The sequence below is a fragment of the Marmota marmota genome, unplaced genomic scaffold, assembly GCF_001458135.2.
Source record: "Marmota marmota marmota unplaced genomic scaffold, marMar, whole genome shotgun sequence".
NCBI classification, from domain to species: domain Eukaryota; kingdom Metazoa; phylum Chordata; class Mammalia; order Rodentia; family Sciuridae; genus Marmota; species Marmota marmota.
Window position 1 is genome coordinate 25,158,250 of NW_026000016.1, and position 27,397 is coordinate 25,185,646.

At 37.4% G+C, this 27,397-nt stretch overlaps 1 protein-coding gene across 11 annotated transcripts in view; it reads right to left on the reverse strand.

Moving 5' to 3' along the window:
• Positions 1–1,651: 1,651 nt before the first annotated feature.
• Positions 1,652–27,397, reverse strand: part of Disp1 (dispatched RND transporter family member 1) — a 195,207-nt gene continuing 169,461 nt past the window's right edge. For all 11 annotated transcript variants that reach the window (XM_048809325.1, XM_048809329.1, XM_048809323.1 and 8 more), the window contains 6 exons: positions 23,768–23,797; positions 17,666–17,789; positions 16,682–16,809; positions 16,239–16,336; positions 13,632–13,729; positions 1,652–5,286 (listed from right to left, as the gene is read on the reverse strand). In XM_048809325.1, coding sequence (XP_048665282.1) covers positions 1,672–5,286; positions 13,632–13,729; positions 16,239–16,336; positions 16,682–16,809; positions 17,666–17,789; positions 23,768–23,797 — 4,093 coding nt within the window. In that variant the 3' untranslated portion in view covers positions 1,652–1,671. The remainder of the gene's footprint in view (positions 5,287–13,631; positions 13,730–16,238; positions 16,337–16,681; positions 16,810–17,665; positions 17,790–23,767; positions 23,798–27,397) is intronic.

The window sequence follows — 27,397 nt, forward strand, 5'->3', positions numbered from 1 at the left end:
GCTAGACACGTAGTGAGTTACTTATCACTGAAGGAGGCAAGCACCAGCTGGAAAATTACTTAGTAGAAATGCAGTTTGGTGGAGGTGGGCCCGAGTTGCTGACCCATAAGGTCCCTTCCAGCTTTTTACAGCATTTTTTTCAGGCCTGGGAATAATATGCAGATTTAATTTGGAAAACTATCCTAAGAATAGTTATTTTCTAAATAATTAATATAACTTTGAAAAACACTTAGAAAGATTCCCTCCAAATTCTTCTGAGGACCAAACTGGAGGTAGAATCCCAGGAGGAAGCAGAATGTAGTGGGCTCTCCCTGTAAGGAGCTGGATTGCATGCAGTATCAGATGACACGCTGTGATGGAGGCCAAGTCACCTGAAGTACTGCACAGAAAGCATGCTCCAACAGCTCAATTACTGCGGACAGATCTAAGGCAAGATGCACAGTGTCATTTAAGATGCTGTCTGAAGGCTTAGCATTTCCAGGTGTTAGCTGCACAGTGCAGTCTAACCCATCTTGAGATGGAGCTTATTGTGGAAGAAGAGCCTTCTGAACATGGTCCTTTGGGGGTCAAGATGGAAGCAAAGCTTCATACAGGATCTCTCACTCTGAATGCTTCAAGAGGCAAAGACACATCTGACTTGGGCCCATATTTCTCATCAATTTATCCTGCAAAGTACAACACTGTTGTAGGTGATTATGTTTTTTCATCCAGGCTCTTCCTTCTGTGGCACTAACATAAGTGGGTCTGAGACAAGAAGGTGCTCCTGACTCCTGGGTTAGCCACATCATATACAATTAGAAGAATGAGAAATTATACTTCATTGTATTTGATGTATCAAAAATGCATTCTACTGTCATGTATAACTCCTTAAAACAAATTTTAAAAAAACCCAAACAGAATTGTACCTCTTGGCTAATTGGGAAAGATACCAGTTTGGATATAAATGAGACATTGGCTTCATGTATGGTCTACACACGCAAACAAGTGGAATGAATTCTTAAGGTGCTTGGAAATTAGTTTTTAAGTAAGGTCTCACCAAAAGTGCAAAAAACTACCACCATGCGCATTTATTTTTAAACTTTATTTTGAGATAGGGTCTCATTAAGTTGCCCAGGATGGCCTTGAACTTGCAATCCTCCTGCCTGTCTTCTGAGTTGCTAAGATTATAGGCATGGGCCACTGCCTATCTAAAATGTAAATTTTAATGTTGTGTAATTCCTAGATCCCAACTTAAGTGGCTTTACTAACATGAAGGTAAATCCTTGTGTGAATATTGAGTAATCAAAAGTTTTTATTACCACAACCAAATATACCAGAATAAATAGAACTGCCTGAGAGAGTGAAAACATCTAGGTAATTCACACTAGAAATCTTTGATTCACTAGTGTTGAAGGATAGAAAGACAATTATTTTCCAAGGTGGGTATAAATGTAAAAAAATTATACCTTTTGAAACAAAAAGTCCAATAATGAATGAACCCAATAATCTAACACACTCACTAGGTTTTTGTGTTTGTTTGGTGATCAAATGAAATGTGAAAATATTCTGTAATTTTTAACAAGGTGAACCTTGCCAGTTTCTGTTTTTGTATTCCCTTTCTAAACTGTTGGATTTTATTCTAATCTCAAAAGAATGATTGAGGCACTGGTTCTGAATTTAATACTATATTTATTATAGTGTTTTTATTAACAAACTTTCACCAGAAAGTTCTGAGTGTGTTAATACAGCAGGCACATTGGCTTCAAGGTTTGGCATCTGACAGTCCACAGAATTGCACTTCACTCTTACAATTCTGCCACAACTTTGTGGATTATTTGGGCAGGACCTATAACCAGCCTCCCCCATTAAATGGTTAAATATAAATTTTGGTTCACTCTGATTTAAAAGTTCTGAGTTAACAATAACATCCGTCTGCGACAAGCTCAGCTCCACTTTCCTCTCTGCTTGGTCAGTCTGATTTGGTAACTGAGAAATCTTGGTTTCAGTCCCTCCGCTGCCTTCAATATTCTCCATGTCGCCGTGTTTACAGAGTCCCCTTTGGTTATTCTCAGGATCACAACACACTTGTAGTAAAGATCCAGCGCATCTGCAGACGAAAGATGACGGATCTGCCATTCTGGGGAGATGCTCTTCTATGCTCTGGAGATTGTGTGCACTGGCCTTACCAATTTTTTCTTGGGCCTGAATGTGCTGCACTGGGTGGAGGAGTAAATTCTGTGGCAGGGAATTCTGCATTCCAGGGGGCTTCCCTCTGCTCTGCAGACAAGGACAGTGATGGATATGTGGGATGGGATGCACGAAGCCCTCGGCAGGGTGGTGTGCAGCCTTCAGAGGTGCCACACCATTTTGGATCTGCACAAAGCTGCTAGCACTTTGAGCACACTGGTGACACAGGGAGTCAGCCATCTGCTGGCAAGAGTGTGGGCCATATTTCAAGTGTTTGTAGGCATTTGGGCAGCTACATCTCTGATTCAGAGAGAAGAGGTGACACATAGTGTGCCTTTCAAGAGAGGGCTGTAACAAGGAGGAGCAAGTTTCGCTTTTGGTGCTTTTGTTGAGTTCACTGTTGTAGGCTGTATGCACAGGCATCCCTAAATTCTTTGTTTGGCTGTTGAAAAATTCAGAGCAGATGTGTGTCTCTTCAAAAGTAGCCTTCTCCGAGGCAGTACACCTGTGGGATGCCAGAGGTTCTAATTCATAAAACTCATGCTCCAGTTCAGATTTTTGGCCCCTGGGATCTAAATGATAAGCATTTATGGTATGTGTTTTGCTTTGTCCCTTGTCACCAGGACTTGTAGACAAGGCATGGGAAAAGGCACTGCACTGTAGTTTTTTAGGTAAAGGAATCTGACCACAGGTACCCTGTGGTCCAAGGCACCGACACATGCACTGGAAAAAGAAGGTGGCAAAAGCCCAGCTGATACACATAATGAGCATCATAAAGGTGCCCAGCTGGGTGTAAGCCAGGACCGTGGAGGGCATCATCATGGCCCCGGCCACGAAGGTGGTCAGAGCGGCCATGGCAATGGCAGAGCCCATGCGACTCAGAGAGAAAATCACCTTGCCTTCTCTGTCGGGATCTGGAGCCAAGCGGTATGCGACCCCATAATGGACAGCAAAGTCAACAGACAAGCCAACCGCAACCGAAATGGTGACAGACTCTAAAACGTTGAGCTCCCAGCCCAGCAGGACAAGAGAACCAACAGTGACAAATATGGTTCCGGCTATTGAAATGATGGCATAAAGACTTATGATGATGTTCCAAGTTGTCAGCAGCATCACACTGAATGCAACAGCGACAGAGAGTCCCATGGCAATGAGAGTGCCATCAGAGAGGCTATCTTGGAGGTCATAGAACTCCAGATTGCTGACAAACCAACCATTGCTGAGGCCCTCAGGTGCAGAACTCAGCTCATTGGAAATCCATGAGTCCACCTCTTTATAAAACTGATGCATCTTCTCATAAGCCAGTGTGAAGAGGTAGGTACTTTGGAACTCTAGCACTACTGCCCTGATAGTATCATTGATATCAAACCTTGGCCCTGGGGTTTTACTATCCAAATGGTACCCTGTACTCCTCTCTAGCTCCATGATAGCTCTTTTAATGCACAGTTCAAAAATCTCTTGCTTATAGGGGAAGCTCCAGTGGCTGCAGCATGGGTACAGGGCAGGCTCATCACAGTCCTGGTTTTCCATCCACTGTTTGAATGTCTCAATGAAGCAGCTGGTGAAGTCCTGTTCATCGGTCTGGTAGAAGAATGTCTGGTTTCTCAGTTTTTGACAGAAGTGCAAAATCCAGGCCTGGGAAGCTGGGCTAGCAATGTTAAAACTGCTGTCAAGTGTCAACTTCCCTTTACTCTTGGGATTTAATGGATTGCCATTGTCTTCTGGAGACACGCCCCAGATAACTGTGATGGGCATGTGGAGCTCCTCTCCATGGTGAACACGCTCAAACATAAAAAGCTTTTTGTACTCAGCATCATAACGCTCAAAAGGATGAGATGACCTGAACACTTGGAACTCAGATAACTCTAACGAGGGCAGCTTCATCTTTGGATTTATACACACAATGTAGGCCCCACCTACAGTTAAGGCTAGGAACCAGAAGAGCCAAAGGTAGCGAAACTTGATGACGATGCATGGTAACACTTTTTCAAAAAATATCCGAGATGCTTCTGAAATGACAAAAAGTACTTTGTGGCACTTCTGGCAAGCCACTGTCCAGCAGCTTTTGTTACCATATATTTGCTGCTGGGGCTTCTGGAAGCAACTAAATATATTGAGGAGGTATCGTTCATGCAGTACAACGACAGCTGGCAGCCACGTGACCATCAAAACATAATTCACCAATATAGCTGTCCCCGCGTAAACCCCGAAGCATCTGATGGCTGTAATGTTGCTAACGTAGTTAGCATAAAAGGCAGCGGCAGTGGTAAAACTGGTGACGAACATGGAGAGGGCAGCATGTTGCAAGGTGATGCTTACTGTTTCTGAAGTCTCAGCATGGGGCTTGTCAAATTTGGTGTAGTTCCAAACATCACACAGGACAAAAGCATCATCTGCTCCAATTCCAACCAAAATAATGAGTGCAGTGAGGTTCATAAAAGGAAAAAATTCAAAGTTAAATACTATACGATAGAGAAAATAGGAGACAATCAAGGAACTAATTATTGCAAACATTGTCATCAGAGTGATAAACATGGACTTAGTGTAGACACACATGACTAAAAGGACAATCACAATGGCTATGGCAGGATACACAGTATCCATGAGAAGATAATCTTGAAACAAACTGTGTTTGATCCCAAACTCAATCCCAGTGATGGTAGTCACACCATCGGAAGAGTTCCAGTTTTCAAAGTTGTCTAGGTAAATGTTCATCATGCTCTCCCCTTTCTCTGTGGGAGAGAAAAGCATGCTGTATTTTAAAGCTGGCATGGCATAGTCAGCCGTCTTTGGGGTAATGAAGTCTTTGTCCACCAAGTAATGGAGTATCTGGTACACGGCATTGTACTTGGTACATTTGCGTGGCACGTTGGTGCACTTGAGCTGATCCTTTCTTCTGGCTGCCATGTCCCAGCAATCTGGCCCCAGTGTGCCATTTTGGTAGTGTTTGGCACAGGTCCGAAGCAGCTTCAAGGTATGAGAAACATCTCGCTCAACAATTTTTTGACAGGATGATCTGTTGTTCAGAATGGCGATATAGTTTCCCAGTGTCCAGCTGGGACAGCAGGAAGCAGCAGTAGTCCTCTGGCACAGATCACCAAACTGGGGATGAGATCTGATCTGCAGAGACAGAGACACAGAAGTACTGGAGTTTAAACTGGCTCACCAATGAGAAGGGCCTTATTGCCTTGAGGGCCAGCAAAGTTAAAGAAGTAGATAAACAGTCAACCTCTTAAATTAGGTAGCAGTTTGTGTAGGAGGTGAGATTCTTCCTCACAATCTATCTCATATTGGTACTCTAGGGAATACATATACTAATAAATAACCTAGAGGTTATTTTATTTTGAATTGTGAACTGCTGTTGGGAATGACATATAAGTTGTAAAGTAGTATCAACCAATGCAAGTTTGATTTAAGAAGGGAGATAAAATTAATACCCACTTAGTAAATAAGCCTTTTCAAAGTCACTATGAACAGCAATAAAGTAGACAGGCTATGAAGCTTAGGTATATATACAGGATTATGAAAACAACTGTCCAATTGATAAATAAAACAAATTTGTGGCTTTGCCTACAATTTGGAGAAACATGAAATTTTTGGTGACAAAGGTAGTAAGTCTCAATCAAGAGTTGAAAGCAAAGATGGGATTCCCTAGAAAACTGTCAGTGCCTGAATGTTTATTCCCCAAGAATTCATATGCTACAACCTAATCCCCAAGTGGTAATATCAAAAGGTAGGCCTTTTGGGAGGTGATTAATGGGATTGGTGCCCTTTCAAAAAGTGGTTCCAGGGAGCTTTTTTATCCCTTTGCCATATAAGACACATAATAGGCACCATCTTGTGAGGAATGGTCCCTCATCTGAACTGAATCTGCTGGCTCCTTGATTTTGAACTTAGACTCTAGAATTATAATAAATTTGTTGTTTATAACTCACCCAGTCTAAGGTATTTTGTTATAGCAGCCTGAAGAGACTAAGACAAAAACTTTCCAGTGAATCAAAATTGACCCTGATAATATTCAAAAGGACTGTTGTCAAGATTCATGAAAGATTTAGATTAAAATTATTTCCTGAAGTATAGGAAGACTGGGGCAGTGTTTCTAAGTTTACACATTATTTATATCTGATTTTAAATAACATATATAATTAATAAACACAATCTATTTTTTTCACATTTTTTAAAATTTATCATGTCAGCAAAAAACCTTTTTTGGGGAACTTCCTCTTGGTAAATGGGGGACTGGTGTACATTAGCCTGATAATTTTGGACTTAGCATAGGCAGTATTCCATTTAGGACATCATTCTTTGAGAAGGGTTCCCTTCTTATGGTTGTTCTTGGTATAGTAAATTGAAAACTTCTTCAAACTTTGAGGGGAAGGGCCACTTCATCTTGTGTAGGTACTCAGTGGTTTTTCTTTTTAATTGATGGACATATAGTAACATGAGCTTACTATCTAAAAGGGTAGACAATTCCTTGAGCTCCAATTCCTTAAAATTCAGGATGCTGATATCCAGCTTAAGGTACCTAGAGGCTACCATTCATGATGTCGTTTCTCTGTCCTTATTTTTTACCCTGTAAGAGTCCTCAAAAACAGTTTTTCTAGGGCCTGGGGTTGTGGCTCAGGGGGTAGAGTGCTTGCCTAGCACGTGTGAAGTACTGGGTTCGATTGTTAACACCATATAAAAATAAATAAATAAGCTATTGTGTCCATGTACAACTGAAAAAACCCCAGTTTTCCTAAAGGTGTGCATCAGCTATCATCACTTTTGAATTTGAGGACTAGTTCCCAGTGGCTAAATAGCATTTATTTATTTTTGGTACTGGGGATTGAACCCCAGGGTATTCAACCACTAAGCCATGTCCTGAGGCCTTTTTATTTTTTATTTTGAGACTGGGTCTTATTAAGTTGCTTAGGGACTCACTAAGTTTCTGAGGCTGGCTTTGAACTTGTGATCCTCCTGCCTTAACCTCCTGAGCTGCTGGGATTACAGGCGTGCACCACCATGCCTGGCTACTATTTATTTCTGGATGCTATTTTCGATAGCAGCCTTCAAAGTAGTAGCTGGTCTGTATTTATAATGTCCAACTTTTTAATCTTTGGTCAAATATACACATTTAAAAAACCCCTGCTGTTATTGGGGTTGTGCAGACTTAATCATACTCTAGCAGTTCCAGTACTGCTAGAACATGGTAAATCTGTACAACCTTATTCTGTAAATCAGATGAATAGTCCCTTTTCCTCGAGGGGAAAAATAAGAAACATCCCCCTTTTCTTGAGCCTGACCAGAGACTTCTCTTTGAAGGACCACAGCTAAAGATGTCCCAGTCCAATCAAGTGTTCCCTTATTTCTATTTACCAAAGGATGTTCCAGAGAAGAAACTCCAAAGTTCAAGGAGGGTGTGAATAGTTATTTTTCTAGTAGGATTAAAATCACCCTCTACCTTGATTAGTCTGGGTTTTCATCGAAATATTTTTTTTCAAAGTAGAGGGGAAGTTGGCATAAACCACTTCTTTGGAACTCTGGTTTATCTAAGAGCCTAGTTACTCAATGATCCCCTAAACACTGGCTACTAAGATAAGGACTGGGACTCATCAGTAGGGTGAGTACAGATGAAACAAGATTAAGTGTGTGTTGGGAACTATTGAAACTGGGTTACCTACACATGGGGACTCTTTATACTATTTTGTCTACATTATACTATTTTGTCTACTTTTGCATATGTTTGAAGATTTTCATAAGAAAGCTATTTTTTTTAAAATACATTTTATGGGATTAAAGAAAAATGAGGCAAGATGGTTATTATTCAAACATGGTAAAATAGCATTTACTTTCACAGACTTTTACTTCTAAACTTATTTCTGAAGAGCAATAATTAACATTTCTTAAGATAGGATAATTCATATTTGTTTCCAGATAAAATCATTGATGTCTGCCATTTGGGGAAAACTGAACCCTGGGAATTACAGGGAACCCTGGAAAGGTATCTCTCTGCTTTTCATGGCAGATAACTGGTTTTACCCCCCAAAGAAATTACGTGCAAGCTCCTGGGGTCAACCTGGTAAAAAAAAAGAAAATGCAACCCTACTGCCTGACAGTTTTCTAAAGGAAGAAAATGAATTGCATTCATTATGAAACCCAACATCAGCTAGAAGGAACATATCTGCAGTTGCTGAAATAATCAAATGTCAAAGATAAAGGGAATCTGGTTGCTGGGTGAAACCGGGAAAGAATGCACAGAAATCTGTCCTTGAATAACCTTTTCCAATAACAGTGGAGTTTTTAAATGTGTATATTTGACCGAAGATTAAGAAGTTGGACATTATAAATACAGACCAACTATTACTTTGAGGGCTGCTATCAAAAATAAATACTAGTTAGTTACTAGGAACCTATTCTCAAATTTAAAAGTGATATTGGCTGATGCACACCTTTGGAAAAACTATTTTTTGAGGACTCTTACAGGGTAAGAAATAAGGACAGACAAAAGACATCATGATTGGTACCCTCTAGCTACCCTGAGTTGGATACCAGCATCCTGAATTTAAAGGAATCAGAGCTCCAGGAACTCTCTACACTTTCAGGGAACTGTCTACACTTTCGGGGAATAAAGCCATGTATTCCCATCTGTCCATCCATTAAAAGGGAAAAATATTCACTGAGCACTTATACAAAATAAACTGGTCTTTACCCTCAAGTTGGTCATAAGGTAGCAGGGAAATCACATAAAAAGATAAATAATAATCAGGTGCAGTGGCACATGTTTATAATCTCAGTTTTTAGGGCGGCTAAGGCAGAAGGATTATTAAATTTGGGGTCAACCTAGGTAAGTTATGGAAACCCTGTCACAAAATAAAAGAGCTAGTCATGTAGCTCAGTGTGTAGAGCACTTGCTTTGCATGTGTGGGAGCCTGGGTTCAATTCCCAATTAAAAAAAATAATAATTTAATGTGTGTATTGTGTATGAAGGCTTATGTGGAACTGCAGAAGGAGTGCCAAAGTCTGTCAGTATGGCATGACAGTGGCACTAACTTGGTCATTTGTGTCTGAAATAGAAAAATACAGAGGCATGTAATGTACTGTGGGGCTTAACGAGATTGGCAGTTACATTTTTATCATATTTTTTAGAAAGATTCATTGGAATAATTTCAAAATCTTTGAAGTTTATAAAAATAAAAATGGAGTTTGTGAAAGCAATTTCTTGTAACTCTCAGGAGAAATACAAACCTTCTAATTCTAGTTATTCACAAATTGGATATTTTAGGGAATCATTTTGCTTATGTGGTTATAACATGTCTTTGCACATTTCCCTAGTTAGATAGTGGCAGGGGTGGAGTTGACATAAAGTAGGGGGTAAAGGAAGAGAAGAGAGAAAAAGAAGAAACCAGCAGAGTTTAAAATGATACCTTAACTTTTAAAACTACTGGCTAAAGTTGGCGATATTTCAAGAAGCTGAGAAAAGAATAAAGGGAGGAAAATTAAGCCCTTAATACCAGGTTCAACTGACTGCTAGACTCTCCTTCCCCATGTAACAAAGTCCCCCATGTATTACAAGGTGAAGGGGATCCTAGGGAGAAAAGAGAAGGCAAGGGCTCCATGGGCCTCTTTAAAATAAGGACCAGAATACATACTTTTGGGTTTTTAGCTCTAAGCTTCAGGGGAATTCTAGCTGTCCTCAAAGGTTACCTTACTAAGCCAGAGTCTCAGGCACCACATTTCAAATCCTTTTTATAAGCTGAGTTCTCAGAGCGCCAGTGTCTACAAAGTACAAAGACCAATAAGGGTAAACGATTTCCAGAGAGTTGAGATTACAGAAACACACTTCTGGTTATTAATGACTATCTGCCAGGGTGTCCCTTAGGATGTCCAAGGGTAGAAGGAAGTAATGTGAGGATCAGGGAAATTGACTGAGGGTCTGTTGAGCATCTAAGAAATTGACCATTTCTGTTAGGTGTGCAACAGCATCAGAAACAGAAGTCAATCACTCTGGAAACCTATGCCTCTGTGAATTATGAGGATAAGTGGCATATGAGTTTGAACTAATTGTCTTGTAACAGGCAGGAGACAAGTGAAACATCTGGCCTCACTGAGATACTATGTTGATTACTGTACATTTTTTGGCGTTGACTCACTAACAATTAAGCTATTCTGCTCTCGATCATTGATTGTGTCCCACTGAACTTAAGAGGTGTTAATAATAAAGTGCTTATGGACACTAGGCAGGATTGAGGGGTGGAGAAGAAAGACTGTCTCAGGACTGTCTGCTCAAACTACCAAAACACATAAAAATCCTAAAAGGAGCCTCAGATAGGAGACTTAAAAATAATATAGCAGTAATCTGAAAGCTAGAACTGTTAACCCAAGTTACAACTTAAGATATCAGATGAATACATCGTAAGAAAGGTCATTTATTATTATTTTTCAAAATCTGAAACTAGAATACAAAGATGTTTACATCTGGTAAAATATTAATTTAACGAGCTAAAATTATAACATTGTTTTGAGACACGGTCTTGCTACATTGCCTATGTTGCCCAGGCTGGCCTTGAACTCACAATTCTTTCACCTCAACCTCATCACTAGCTGGGACTATAGGCACATTCCACCATGTCCAGCCAAATAACCATACTTTTTCATTGTCTATTTGTTCATTTATTGGTGTGGATCTGGAACTGGCCATACCAATCATTCATTCAGACATGGGTCTTGGGTCTGTTTCTAAGATTCCCACAAGAATACCACAATACTACTCTCTTCCCAATTAAATGGCAAAGTGTATGGGTGACCTAGAAAATATGCCCATCCTGTTCTTTCCAGGGATTACAAAATTGAACTCATAGCTGTCCAACCCTTATTGTGAATCCAGTAAAGAGAAACAATCCAAGCAAAGCGTTATCTATTCTTTTAGTATAACTTTTGCAAATGCATCAAGCCAAATCATTAAAAAGCAAATATTTAGATTGTTTTAATCCCTTGTAGAAATGCTTTTGCCATCAGGTTTTCTTATTACCAGCCTACCTAAGGTGTGTTTTACTAATCGGTTAAGATACAATATTATAAGCATGCTGCTAAGAACTTTGTGACATCACACTTCTTTTATGAAGACTATGAAAAATGATTCCCTTTTAGCATGAGCAAAAGCAGGGATTCGGCTTAAAAAATCATATTTATTAACCTATCAGTGACTTTTGACACTGATTTTAACCCCCCTCCTCCAACTTTTCCATCTTATGGGAGATTAGAGACAAATCTGCAATTCACCACCAGCAAATGCAGATTTTGGGTATGGATTCTTATACACTTCATCTCTCTCTTAGCTTTATTATTTCCTCCCCATTATTTTCCCTTAATGTAATTAACTTGTTTCTTATTGTGTATGCCTTTTTGTAAGCTACCTCTATATGCTGATTTTTATCATCTAACACACACACATAGACAGACACTGTTTTCACTAATGAAAGCTATCATGGCACAATATTGCTTACTGGCTTTTGAGTTCTTGAATCCATTTGATCTCACACACACTCATGAAATTGCTAGCTCTTAAAAACAACAACAGAAACAACAATAACCAAATACTTATTCTAGGCCGTTTTGACTCATTAAGGTTCATCTGAGTAGGAAATGGCATATACAGTAAACAAAACTAAATAAAAATGGGGTTGGGAATGGGAATCACAAATCACAGTGAGGAAAGATTCTGGATTTAGAAGTGGCTGGTTCCAAATCCTGAATCTGTCACCATGTGTGTAAACTTTCCCCATCTATAAAATGGACAAATAATGGTATCTGGTTCACAACTCTGTCACGAGGATTCAATGAAATAATTCATAGCACCGTGTTTAGAAAACTTTGGTCAATACCTCAACAACATGAGCTATTAATTAACAATGAATTCAATCACTTCCAAGTCTTCAGGAAAAGTGGGGCAGGGTCTGAAGATCAATCCCAGGTAAAGGGTATAGGAGTAAAAGACATAGAAGTTAATGACATGCTCTCATCTTAAGTGTGATGATAAAGTAACCAGACTGGCTTAACTTCTCTAAGCTCAACTTCTCATCTGTTTAAAGGTATTATAAATCTCAAAGCCACAGGTCCATTTTGAGTCATGTATAAGTACATAGCATAAACTCTTACACATAGTGTCCTTACTCATCTCCTATTTTAGAGTTAACTTCCTATGTGAGAAGTGTTGCAAAACATGACAAGGAAAAATGTGTTCACAGCCTCCATCTAAGTACCTGATAGCTGTGAAGAGAAGAAAATACAGCAAATAAAAAATTGGCCACTGATTAAGAAGCTTTGGTCTGTTTTTAGGTCATTTATGGCTTTGGTCTATTTGGAGTTGGATAAAGAGAAGGTGGCACTGACAGAATATTGATGTTCTAATCAAAGGGAAAGTCATTTTCAAAATGTATAAATAGCCTTGGAGAATGGAGAATGGAGTAAAGCCAGAAGTTCTGGGACCAACTAACTAGAGGATGTGGCCACTTACTTCTTGGAAGGTACTCATGTCAGCACAATGAGACTGTTGGTCTGGTGACCTCTAAGAGTCCTTTCTACCTTCTATTCCATTAAGAAATCCTGTTGATAGAATGAACATTGCATTGGGTTGGTAGGCTAGCTATTAGCAGGGCAGATGACTTTTTAACTAACCAATGATTTTACATTTTAGATTTATGCTAAGAACATAAAATGAGTTCCTTTCCTGCCAAGTTGCTGTGCTTGGACAGGCTCATCAGCAATACCAGACAACAGTTTCTACTTGGAGAAACTGGCTCTGAACACATGAAATTGACAGCTCTTCCAAATCCAAGGGGATTGACTTTATATATTCTGGTGCTGACATCTGTTTGGCTCTGGAGAAGACTGAGGGAGGAGGTGCCTGTCTTCTTGTATGCTGGTGTCTTCTAAAGCAGCAAGGTGTTTAGAGTTTAGGGCAGTCTGGTTTGTATTAGTAGGGCCATTTACATACATCTGTAGTTATGCCCTTTGATGTCCCTTTCCTAGCCTGTTCCCCAAATTTTCCTTTGAGGTCACTGGCTCAAATGACCCATTGATTGCCAGAGAGGCAGGCATTTAATAGCATAATTAAGATGCTGACAACTGCCTGGGCAGAGGGGATGAAGAGAACAATGAAACTAGATTAGAGAAGAGAGAAAATACAATTTTAGCTATTATCCTGAAAGGCAATATGCTGGGAAATAACAGAAGAGACTATCATGGAGAGAGAACATGAGTGGCAAAGGAAAAAAGCTGTTCACTAAGGAAGATAGTGTGTTGTAAAGATGGGGCAACACAGGGACACTTTGATCCTGGGATCTGAAAGAACCTAATGCTGGCCTGCTGGTGTTTCCTCCTCAGTAGGTAAGCCTCTTAAGTACTTTCATCTGATCAGACACCACGGGCAGTTTCAATAATAAACCTTACTTGTGCTAAACAGATTTCAGTTTTATTTTACATACCCTGGAATTATCTACATTGCACATTGATTTAATTGCGGGTAAATTCCATAATGTCTCTCCTCCTGCTGAGGTAAATACTACTCTGGAATATCGGTCACCTGGTGTATGAAAAAAAGAAAAGAAGAAGGTTTATACATTATTCATTTATTTCATAAGACTCAAAATTCAGATACAAAAGTTGGGGAACCACATAGACAATTCATTAGCAGGGAATTCTTTCCCATGATGAATTCCAGGAGAAAATGTTAAATAAACCAACAGAAATGGGCTTTAGTGCTCTCTCTCTATGTGTAATATGAATTATAATGCATTCTGCTGTCATGTATACAAATCAGAATACAAAAAATAAAAATTTTTAAAAACTGGGCTTTAATATTGCCTTAACTCAAAGCCTGTGTCTATTTACTCTATCTTAAAATTATAGTAAGTAAATATAAAACAAATTTATTTCTGATCAGATTATAATTAGGAAGAAACATACATATGAACTTTCAGCAGGAAATTAATCAAATGCCTTCCTCTTAATTTCACCATAATGGTATATAAAATGGAAGAATGATGCACTAGGGAATGTCAAGAATAGATTATCAGGATATTTTCTCTGGCAGCTTACTACAGAGGAAAGATGGCAGGTAATCAATTTTAAAGTTCTGAAAACAGAATACAAATATGAATAGAATGCCAGCCAGGATCCCAAATATACTGCATATTCTGGGTGAGTACTTGAAGTCTCTGGTACAACAGAATCTAGATAAAATATTTTGAAATCAGATTAATACAAACTATGTTTCTCAGTAAGGCAGGTATGTGATATACTAGAAAGAGCATGGTCTTTGGAGTCAGATCTGGCTGTAATCAGGTCCTGCCACTGATTATTTGTGCTTCTCTGAGTCTGCTTCCTCATTTATAAAATGGTGACAGCAACATCTACCTCAAATGGCTGTGAGAATTACATGATAATGAAAATATGTGCTCAATAAGTATTGCCTCTGTCTCTTCAGTCATTAAAAGCATTTAGTATGTATCAAGTAAAAGTAGATTAATTTTATATTACCTAAAATGCCAAATTGCATTAAAGTTAACTGGTAAATTTATAAAAAAAGCTTTATTGTACAAAAAAGGTTTTATTCATGATCATCAAGTTTTCTTTAGTAAATTCTTGCCTTTATCAAGTAGCTATAATCTTATGTATATTGATTTGGGAGCAAAATTAGCCTCATAGAAACAAACACTTCATTTACATAGAGCTGATAATGGCTTTGGTCAAGGCAGAACCTATTACTTATGAGACAAATATTTGGTGTTGACAACTGAAATACAAACATGAACTTGCTAATGTTTTTTTCTGGTTAAGATATTAACTAACCAGATGTTGATTAAGCAGTAATGTAAAGTAACACTTTGAGAGAAATAAAATAGCCAGAACATTCAACGAACCCAAGCTCAGTATTTCTCCTGTTTTTTAAACAGAAGATACAGAAAAGGAAACTTTTATTGTTTCCTAAGCAATAAGATTCTATAAGATTCTGCCTAACCTCTTTCTTTCTATTACTATACAGTGAAATGTGTTCTAAACAAAGATCTGGAGTCTTGGCAAGATCTAGAGACATCAAAGATTCTATCAGGTCTTCTAGTGCTCTAAGAAGACAGGAAAATACATGCACACTTAACAGGGCTCTTCACCACCAATAAAAAATGCTGAAACCAGAAGAGCTGTAATGGTAATATACACTTAATCAGAAACTGTAGTTATCAACAACTACTTGCTCCTAATCAATACAGCTAATCAGTGTCTTATGTATTCATCTGTATTTCTTCTATTCCTCATGCTCCTTTTTCTCTGGCAGCTGGAGAGTAATCAGGCTGACTTTATGTTACAGTGAATTTTATTTAATGAGTATGCTGCCAATATTTAGAGATCTGTAACTTCACATTAAAATTAGGATTTCTGGCCTCCGGGAATATCTTGCAATATTTGGACCCTCATTTCCACAAGCCCATATTCGCTGTAGCTGAGTATCAGCTGATTTCTTTAGATAGGATAGGCATTCTTTGGTGCTTCATAGTCACTATCAATTCTAACCATCTTACATTTTACTCACATTATTTGCCAGGCCCTTGGGCATTCAAGCTTTGGACTTCTGGTCTTTATTTTGTTCATATCTCTGTTTCTATTACTAAGTGGCAAAGCAGGCACATAGAAGGCTCTTACTATATGTTTTTTGAATGAATTAAAGCTTCAAAAAAATTTTGATAATACAATATATTATTTCAGGGTTTAATCTAAAACTATGTTCTTGTAACTTGCTAGAAATAAATAGTATAAAGAATTTGAAATATAACTTGAAATTTTGAATTTTATTAGATTTATATATTTCTTAAAATTAAATATAATTTAATCATCTTGATTTTTATTACAAATAAATTCAGGCTTGTGGCTGACTAATCTAGAGGAGTAAAATAAGTAATTCAACTAAAATCTCTTTAAGTATGACAGAAATAATGAAGTTGTATGACTAGCCACATACTGCTTTTATACTGTGATCATTTTCCATCCTGCATGCTAGGAAACTGCTGAAGGATTTGTTCATCTAGGATGCTACTTACTTGGAACATCACAGAAAAAGCTGTCTTTGTGGAAGTTCCAGTCCACTTCTCTTTTTTCTCTTTCATAATGATCATCTGACCACCTATCATCTCGATGGCTGAAAATGGAACAACAATTGGATGTTCAATAAAGTTCTAGCTATTTTGAGGTTGATAAGCATACCAGGAGCTATATATTCTCAAAGCCATAACCTATTTAGTACTTGATATTAAGTTGGAAAGATTATTACAAACAACTATTTTAATTTTCTCACTTCTGAAAAAGGAAAAAAAAAACCCTCATCTTTTCATCCTACTATAACAAAATCTTATAAAACAGTGACAAGTTAAGCAAATTCTATGGCAAAAGATTTTGTCTCACATTTAAGCTTTTTGCTCAGAGAGTTAAAGAAGAATTCACTAAGCAATATTTTGTCTAAAAGTTATATAAAATAAATAATTACCTTTTGGCTTGTTCATCTGCATATTTAAAAGGATAATTTGCTAATGTTGCTTTATATCCTGTATTTTTCACCATGTTATTCCATGTGACCAGTCTCTGTCCGATTGCAGTCCCTCGTGGTTCAAAACCCTAAGGCAAAATATTAAAGCTCTCATTAGTGTATTTCATTTTAGGCTAAGTATGTTTATAATAATAGCTTGGGAAAGCAATGTCAAAGTGATGTATAGTTTTCAACAGAACATAGAGACATTCCTCACAGCTACTCCAAAGGTGAGCTGCATTAAAACAAGATGACTTGACACGATAATGATCACCTACTTATTGTGACGAAACAGTTTGATTCTGTGGTATGCTACCTGTCTCAGGAAAGGGGAAAAAAAAAAACTTATCAGAAGCTTATTTTTTCTAATTCATGCCTAAGTATTTAGTAAATACTTATTTTTAATCTTGTAAACGTTATGATCAAATTAAATTACATTATGCAATGTTATAGTGTTTTACAGAGAACATATCATTATTCTTAATTATTATTATTATTATTCTATTCCAAAGGAACATTAATTAAAAATAGATTCTGTTATTTATTAGTAATACTGAGATTCCTTTAACTTATTTGGGGGAACTGGGGGTAGACCCTCACTCTTAAAAAGTTTCTGAAAATAATTTTCTTTAATAGGTTCTTAATAGATAAAGAATCTGCATATTGTAAAATTCTTAAATAGATTGCCTTTTAACTTAAACATGGAGACACAGAAGCAAAATTTCCATATTTTTGAGTGTAAGCAAGTTCCTTGATCTCTTGAGAACCTGAGAAAGTAGATAACACATTTTTACTTTTCAGAATGAGAGTTAAATACTCACTGATGTCTGGAAAAGGTTTTACAAAAAATGGAACATTAAATAACAGAATGCAATAAGTATTAAGGTATTAATTCACGGAGATGTTTTTAGGCTAAAGAAAATAGATAAATTCAGTCCTCCTTACCAGCAGTGGATCAGAGAAGTCAGGAAGCTCTGGTACTAAAACTCCAACCAAAGCACAGACCACGATAAACACAGTGCACATACCCAAGACCACTACTGGCCAGTCAGCTAGCAGGGCTGCATAACTATAAAGCATAAAGAAAACACAAAGGGGGCTTCTTAGAGTCAGTGTAGAGTTTTTTGCTATATAAGAGAACAATATGCTCAGTCCTTATGTTATAGCAACATTTGACCTAGAACAGGCATTTATCAATAAAAGAGCTTATAGGATAAAAAGTATTTATATGTAATTGTAGAAAGTTACAATATTATTATCCTTTCATTTTTGTGATAAAGTAGCACTGGTAATATGTCATATATAAGAGTAATGTCTGTATATGAAAAAATAACATTTTATACCTATGCCTGGAAAAGATAAAAAAAAGCCCTACTGCTTTGGTCTGGGGTTGTAGTTTAGTAGTAAAGTGATTGCCTAGCGTGTGTGAGGCACTGGGTTTGATCCTCAGCATCATATAAAAAAATAAATCAATGTATTATGTCCATATACAACTAAAAATATTTTTTAAAAGCCCTACTTTGGGCTGGGGTTGTGGCTCAGTGGTAGAGCACTTGCCTAGCACATACAAGGCCCTGGGTTTGATTCTCAGTACCACATAAAAATAAATAAAATAAATGTATTTTTTTTAAAAAGCCCTACTTCATAAATGGAAAGAAAAAAGAATTTTAACAAAAGATCCATCCTCCTTGTAGCCTCTATCAGAACTTGTTTCTGTCATTTCCTTTCTCCACACCTTTGCTCTACCAGTCCAGTAAACTGAAGAAATCAGTCTATAAACAGATTCATGTAGTGTAAATCTGACAAATAACCAATCCAAACACTTTCCATAACCCTTAGTTCTTCGAGCTCAAACTATAATGAATATATCCACTAACTGTGAGTTTCATGAGGACAGAGATCTTCATTTGGTTTAGCATCAGTTTCTAAAACAGTACCTTGAAGGAGACGCTTAATAAATACCCAGGAACTAAATGAACACACACTTGGGTTCTTCTACTCTATAGGCACTGGAGTCTGGCTTTGGTCTCTTCCTACACCTTAGAATCTTTTGTCCATTTCCAAATTCCACCAATGGAACTTTTTTCCAGACACCCTTTCCATACCTCATGTACCACCTTAAAACACAAGAGACATTTCTGTATACACATACTCCCCACTACCACTTCCATAACACCCTGGACCATGCCTTATTATCTTTTTTCCCCCCAAAGATATAGACCAATTTATTTAGGAAGTAGATATACACATTCCCTTGAGAATGAGGGCAATCTCAAGAGAGATGCCTTTGGGGTAAAGCAAGTAATATTCACTCAAGGTAAGTGTGGGCTATTTGCAGAGGGAGAGACAATCCATGTCTTAATGTATTGACATTTCTGGTCTTAATATGAATTGAGTGCCCAATAAAGAGCTGACTAAACTGTCATTTTTCTAAACTTTAAAACGCATCCAGCAAAGTTTCTGGTTTCTTGATTCATTATTATTAGAAGAAAAACTCAAAATATTTAACTTGTGGACCACTCCTCTCAAATTCTCAACAATATTAGCTTATTTGGCTGTTTTGATAGCTCTTTCTGGTTCATCTGAAATAGGTTTCTTACTCATATATTTATAAATCATTTTTTCAAAACCATACTAATAGATACAAATAAAGCTGATGGCTGTAACTGTCTGAAAGAAGCTACTATATTTCTCTAAGAATAGATTACTAATTTTTATATTCTGCTCTCTTAACTTCATAGATCTGGCTTTATGGCAATATTTACCTCAAATCACAATCCTAATAAGGGAATTAAAATATAACACAAATGTGATTTAAGGGACTCTCATAAGCATTCCTCATTTCTGCTCTTTCAAAGTTATTTTTAAAAACAAATGATGATAGTCTGCACTTACTGAAGTACTAGTTGCTCCTGTGCTTTCCATAGACAATTATCACATTAATCCTGACATCTACTTTATGTGACAAAACTGAGATACATTAGGTTAAGAAACTTATTTCAAGTCATAACACCAGGAACCTAGATAGTCTGGTTCTAAACTCTGGCTCTTAATTACTATGCTGTCCTTTTTTTCTTCAAACTAAAGAGAAACTAAAGACATACAGAAAAAGTAACCTTGCCTCAAATATCCTCTTCATCAAATTCAGAACTAAACATTCTTGGCCCTATCAAGTGCTGACTTCTCTGTGCAAAATCACATAGATCCACAGGATTCTAAGCTTGAACATTATTTACTTGACTACAAATGCTGGATTTAAAAACACATAAAGGAGCCAGGCACTGTGGCACATGCATGTAATCCCTGAGGCTTGGGAGGCTGAGGCAGGAAGATGCCAAGTGCAAAGCCAGCCTCAGCAACTTAGTGAGGCCCTAGTCTCAAAATTAAAAAGAAAATTAAAAAGGGCTATGTTAAGCACCCTAGTACCCTCCCCTCAACTCCCCCCCAAAAAAATCATTTAGGAAAAAATTTTATTAGATAAGTCAGAATGACCTTTAAAAATTAATTTTGAATGTAATGAGAACATAAATCACAACATGTTGACTGTGGTTGTTCAAATGTAAACACCAAGTAGCCAAAAGTTTTCACGTTTCTTGAACACGCCCAATGCAAAAGTTTTCTCCTTGCTTTATTTCCTCCTCCACCAAATGCAAACTAAGATGAAAGTAACTGGTTTTGAAGCAATAAAGTCCTTTGTTTCTATAGCATGTATGAGAACTGTTCATTCCTTCAGACTTTAAAAGAGTCCTTTACATTTTAGACCTTTAAAATATCAGCAATATGAAATGAAAATAGCTTTAGGCTCATACAATTATTCATTACACTTTATTTTAAATGGATCCATTTTCTTTCAAATGAACCAGAAGTTATGCATTTTTACCTACAAACATGTTATCAATAGAGGGTAGTGGGCCCCAAATTGCTTAGTTTTCATACTGTGGTTTAATTTACCCATATAATGATTTTTTGTTTTGTGTTCGTGAAAAATCTGCACACACATGCATAGCAACCTTAAAAACCTCTTTCAGTAATTGCTTTTCTACCCTTTGAAAACATTTGGTTTTGATTTTACAGCACTGCTATATGCCATATACGTGTACTGACTACATATGGAAACTTTATGGCATTAGTGACTTCAGCACATTTCTTCCAAACACATTTAACCTTACTATATTACAATTCTACTTCCTCACACAGCAGATGTTTCATATGCTGGCCTTTTTTAGAGACAACTGTTCACACTTAAGAAATGGAATTGCCATCCTGAGTATAAAAGGCAGCACAGAGGAAAGCCCAATTATTCTATGTTTTATTCAGACAAGTGTTTCTCCTAAACATCACAAAATTACTGAGGGCATTTCTGCTCCTCCTGATATCTATGTTAGGATATGATATCACTGTGGACACTACTTGTAAAACAAGGTTTCATGTACAATATGAAATCCAGACAATGGTTGTAATATCAAGCTAAAAATCTAATGAAAATGGGAGAAGGAAATTAAAAATGGCCTGTAAATCTCTCCCTCTAAATATGTACTCCCCACCCCCAACTAATTTCACTCTTAGTGAGCCTGGGTTCAAGGAATATATTAAAGAATAAAGTACCTGCCTATTATTTTCTTTGAAAAATGAATCATTTGTTTGCATGAGAAGAAGTTTCAAAAGGACCATTCCTTTTACTAGCATACATCTGCACATCAAACATATATCTTCACACACCTGCTCTAATTTTGAAACTATTTTAGGTAACACCACAGTCTAGTTACAAATTACATCTACCTCTGGGCACTCGGGGTTCTAGCAGGGAGTCTGTCTAGCTTAGCCTGCATGGCAGCTGTCCCTAAGGCACTACTGCTCTGCCAGCAGCTGAGATGAGGCCTGCAGTCCATCCAAGACATTGCTGTATATAAGTTCCCATCAGTTTTTCAATAGATAAAAATCTCAGATAGTATACAAATCTGACAGACCCTTCCAAGTTCTATAGGAAAAGGAGACAGAAACTGAGGGTGACGTAAATGTGCTAGTGGGGGCAGTATGAATTGGAGTTAGTGGGCATGCTGTTGGACACTGGTCCAAGGTGTTACTGCTGTGCTGGGTTGGTATCCAATGGGAAGTCCCTCAAGGATACTTAGAGATTCTCAGCCACCTTATTATAGGGCTTACTCTGGAAATGGATCAGAAATAACTGTTAAAACAAATAAACAGGCCCAACTTATGCTCACATGATGGGGGCCTATTTTTAAAAGGGTAATTTATATTACAATAATACCCCTGAGTAAATTTTCCTCTTTTAAAAGCTTACAAAGATTTTCCTTCTTGCTCTTTGTTGCATGTCTGAAAACAGTCTTCTTTCTCCTCTTTCCTCTGAGCAGAGCTACACCTCCCAGTGTACGGGCTTTGAACTGAGACCTCCCATTCCTGACTAACCATCCAAACCTTGACTCCTTGTGGCCTGCCCTTTGTTCACAGGATTCTTTTGCTCTACCAAAATCAACCAACTATTCTTGGTTTCCACCTTCCTGAGTTGAGAAATATTAAACACATCTGGCTATCCCTTCTTGCCTAAAAATCCTTTCTCCCTTGGTTCATTCCTTTCCGTTTCCCTTAATAACTCTTTTTTTTTTTAAGATGGCAATATTAAAAGTAAATTTATTTTTATCTTGAAATCATTTTTGAATAAACATTTCAAAGAAATGGTTCAGGCTGTAATACTTAATGCTTATAGTGCATTAGTTCTCAATTTAACATATGTCATTACTTAATAACTCTTCCTGGTTACTCCTGTCCCTTAAGGGAAGGCATTTCAAAATGTTATTAATCACAAAATTTCCAGTGGTATCAACTATCAACTTGGGAAGAATGACTAAAATGTGAGAAATTTTACACACATAAAAATACACTATAGAACTCTTTATTTTGTATGAAGTAATACATTCATAATACATAATGTATTCAAGTAATACATTAATAATTAGCATTAAAGAATGCAAGTTATTCTGGCAACCCAAAGATGCCTTCAAGGAACTTATAGCCTAATCCAGAAAATCAGACAGGTACACAAATATCTACCAGATCAGGTAAAAAGACATAATTTTAGGGGAGTACAAATAAAATGTTTTGTGAGAAGGAGGAATCAAGGAAGGCTTTTTTGAAGAGGTTATACTTAATTGCATATACACCAGAGAAAAGAAATTAAGACCCATCTAATAACAGAGAAAATACCCATCTAATAACAGAGAAAAAAAGGAATCTTTTCAAACTACAAAAATTTTTAGTCATCTGAGAAAGTCCTTATTATTTCTAGATGAGTGAAATTCCTTTTCTTAATAACATACTTGCATATCTCTTCCCTTAATGTTTTTTGATTTTTTGGCAAAAACTGAAGGATAACTGGATAAAGTATGGTGTATTAACACAAGAGAATGGAATTATTCAGCCTTAAGAAGAAAGGGAATTCTGACACATGCTACCACATAAACAAACTTTGAGGACACTGTGCTAAATGAAGTCAGTCGGTTACAAAAGGACAAACACTATATGATTCCACTATGTGAGCTACCTACAGGGATCAAATTCACAGAGAAAATAGAATGGTGATTGCCAAAGATAAACCTTAAAAATTTCCACATGAAAGATGTTACTATCTTAATATGGTAACAAAATCTTTAGACAGAAAATCAGACAACTCATTTGAAATAAACTGCCAGGTAGTCAAGTCATGGTAATTGGCAGAACAGTATTCCTCTCCTCAACAAGTAAGACACCGACAACCCAATCTACTAAAGGACAGAAGACAAAATAATCAGACAAATGTAAATGGTTAGAACAAACAGAATTTATGGCCTAAAAATCTACCTTGAGATTAAAACTGCTTATGGAGATACAGGATTTCTCAAGCAGTCAACTCTGAGGAAATTTATTTTTTCTCCATAAAAATATGAATGAAGAAGGTGGAAAGAACAACAAAATGTGGGGAAAATATTAAAAAAGTCAAAAACCTGCTAGTAAATTGTTTATTATTTAAGGAGATGACCCAAATTACTTTACCTTTTTGGTAACTTGAAAGGTCTGGATCGTCTGAAACAAAAGCAAAGGAAAAACAATCAGAAACAAAGCATCATAATATAAACAAAGGTTTTACAAGTGCCCAGTCCCACTCCCCAGATGAGATCACAGGTTCTAGCATGCTCCAGAACCCACAGTGACTGGACTCCTCACCTCTCTTACAACAGGAATCCTCATCTTTGAACCTCAATCAAACTCCATCCTTACTTATCAAGCACCTACCAAAACAATTTTTTTTTTAAACAGGAAGGACATCAATATCTAATTTCATGCTCCAATTTAGCAAGTGTGGGCTTGTATTTCAAATCACCACTTCCCCAAACCCTGTGTTGTTATTCCCTCTTATCCTTCACACCCTGCCTCCTGAATATACAGGATAAGCTTGCTAAAGAAATTTCAAACTCAGTCACAATTTCCAAATTTTTCATTCCTAGCCGATTAATTTTTTTCCTACTTGCTGGCCTGTATTAAGCTTTTAATAAATATTTGGTGAACAAACAAAATCCACTACCAATTGTCATGAGCTGTCTGCAGGCTGTGTGTGGACTATGTTGCACATAGTAGCCTAATGAGAGGATCAGTCTGGCATTGGGAACCTTCCATGGCACCCCCACAGGGATTGGCCACCTGATGCAGGTGAACTTCCCCTCAAGCTCTGCCAGAAATCCCACACAGCACCTGAGATGGGTGTGACCTGCCAAGATCTCAATCAACCTGCTGACCGCAAGTCAACATAAAGCAAGACTCCGCCCTTGAAACCTTATCCCTGCCTTTGATGTGCCCCACCCCCAAAGACAGAAATAAAGCATGGAAGCTGGATCCTTAAGATCGGCTGGCCCATCCTGTCCCCACTTTGTAAAAATATTTTCTGTGTCCTGTGGTTCTTTCGCTGTTCAATTTTTCTTAACTTTTGTTTTGCAGCCAGCCCATTCCACTGAGGGGAACCCTACTTCCATCGCCTGTGCTTGACACAGGCAAGAACCAATGTTTTACTATTCCCAAGTGCAGTGGTTTTCACAGTGTGATCTGAAGACCCTCAGGAGTTTCTGAGATCCTTTAATGGGTTCTGTGAGGGCCTCCATTTTCCAATTATTGCAACAGGTTGTAATATGAGAATACAGCTATCTTCTGGAAAACCACATGTCAAACAGTTTTGCAAAAATAAGAATTGAAACTCATCTCCCTAAACTTTTTTGAATATGTAATTATTCATGAAAATGTGATTGATGTTAACATACAATGATTTATTATTATTTTTAATGGGTTATATACATAATTTAAAATTTCTTAGTTTTAGGTCCCATATGGCACATATCAGCTATAATTCATATAAACAAGAGCTCTTTGGAGGGTCTCAATAATTTTTAGAAGAATAATAGGCCAATGAGACCACAAAGCTTGAGAACCACTTCACTAATATGTAGAGAGTATATAAGTATTTGATGACTGAATAAATGGTATCCCCAGCTATGCACCTACCCTTTCTTAACCAGAAATCTTCTACTAGGTTGGACCATACTTAGAGGAAACAAAATGTAAACACCTGCCCTCCAATCTTTCTACTTCAAGCTATTACTCTTCCAACAGTTCAAACCCCACCTTAGAATTTCTTAAACATCTAAAGTTCTCTTTCTTATTTTTCCACTCCACTTACATTTCTTGCAAAGTGTTTCCTCCCTGTTTTAATGGTAGAGTTTGAAACCAGGGCTTTGCACGTATGAGGCAAGCGCTATACACACTGAGCTAGATCCCCAGCCCTTTTAAAATTTTATTTGGAGAAAGAGTCTCATTAAATTGCTGAGACTGGCTTCAAACTTGCAATCTTCCTGCCTCAGCCTCTTGAGTAGCTGGGATTATAGGCATGTGCCACTGCATCAGGCATATATACTCACTTTTACAAAAAGATCTATCTAACTGCTAGTATAGCCTTGAACGAGACAAACAGGGTCCTAAACTTCATGAAGCTTACATTCTAGAATGCACTTTATATTAATGTGTTTATACAAAAGATGCCTACTTTCTACATCCCATGTCTTATTTACATGTCCTCATGGACTTAAAGACCATTAAAAATATTACAATCCAGGAGACAGAAAAATCTCAGGCTTCAAACACTGGAAAGAATCTTAGAGAATCCATATAAATTCCAATTTTATTTCAGCCCCCAGATTGCTGTTGTTGGGTTTTTTTTTTTTTTTTTACATTTTTAGTTGTAGATATCTTAATTTTATCTATTTATTTATTTTTATGTGGTGCTGCGGATCGATCCCAGTGCCTCACACATGCTAGATAAGTAAGGGCTCTACTACTGAGCCACAACCCCAGCCCTCCAGCCCCACTTTTAATGATGGACTTCAGCTTACCTCTGGTCACTCAGGGTCTCAGCAAGGGAGCTCTAGTGAGAACTCAAGCCTCTTTTTTTGTTGTTTGTTTGGGTACTAGGGATTGAACTCAGGGGCACTCAACCACTGAGCCACATCCCCAGCCTTTTTCTGTAGTTTATTTAATGACAGGGTCTCACTGTGTTGCTTAGCACCTCGCTATTGCTGAGGCTGACTTTGAACTCACTATCCTGTCTCAGCCTCCCAATCTGCTGGGACAACAGGTGTGCACCACCCTGCCCAGCAAGACTTGAGACTCTTGATGGCTATTTTGCTGCTCTCGGTACTGTATGTGTTTTGTAAAACCATGAGAGGAAACCCATGGTACAATCATAAAGTATCAATCTCTTCTATGGGAAAAGAAGTATCTTTTCTTTAGGAGATGTGAAACTTAGTCTGAGTTTCCAGTAAGAACAGTGTAATAGAATTTGTGCTTTAATAACAAATATGAGATTAAATATTCACAGCATTACTAAAAATACAAAAATGCATTCTTTTTATATATGTAAAATTATTCATTTTTAAAATCTAAAAATAAGACATTTAATGCAAGGGGCAATCAACTGCTCAGAGGAATATAGTATACAAGTCTGGTGCTTTGGTGAAGGCCTAGGAAGCATGCTTTACCCAAACTGCCTTTTCTATAAAGATGTTCACTCCTGAAGAAACTATGAGGCTTTTGGATGAACTGGCCAAAGAAGCCCCCAAATCTATATTTTCAAATATAATTACATATTGATTTTTTTAAAAATTATAATTGGAAACAATACCTTTATCTTATTTATTTATTTATTACATGTGGTGCTGAGGATCGAACCCAGTGCCTCACACATGCTAGGTGAGCGTTACCACTGAGCCACAACTCCAGCCCTACATATTGATTTTTAATGTAACAGAACATATATATTGAGATATACTTCACATACATAGAATTCATCTATTTAAGGTATATAATTAAATGGTTTTTAGTACTTTCACAGTTGTACAACTATTGACACAATCACACACTGACTTTTTTTTTTTTTTTCCCGAACCAAGGATTGAACCCAGGGCACTTTACCACTGAACTACACCCTCAAGGTTTGCTTATTTATTTATTTAGAGACAAGATCTTGCTAAATTGCTGAGACTGGCCTTCAACTTGTGATCCTCCTGCCCAGCCACACTTGGCTACATACTGACTTTTAAAGAATATGCCATCTGAACACCAAGGATGAAGCTATTAATAGCT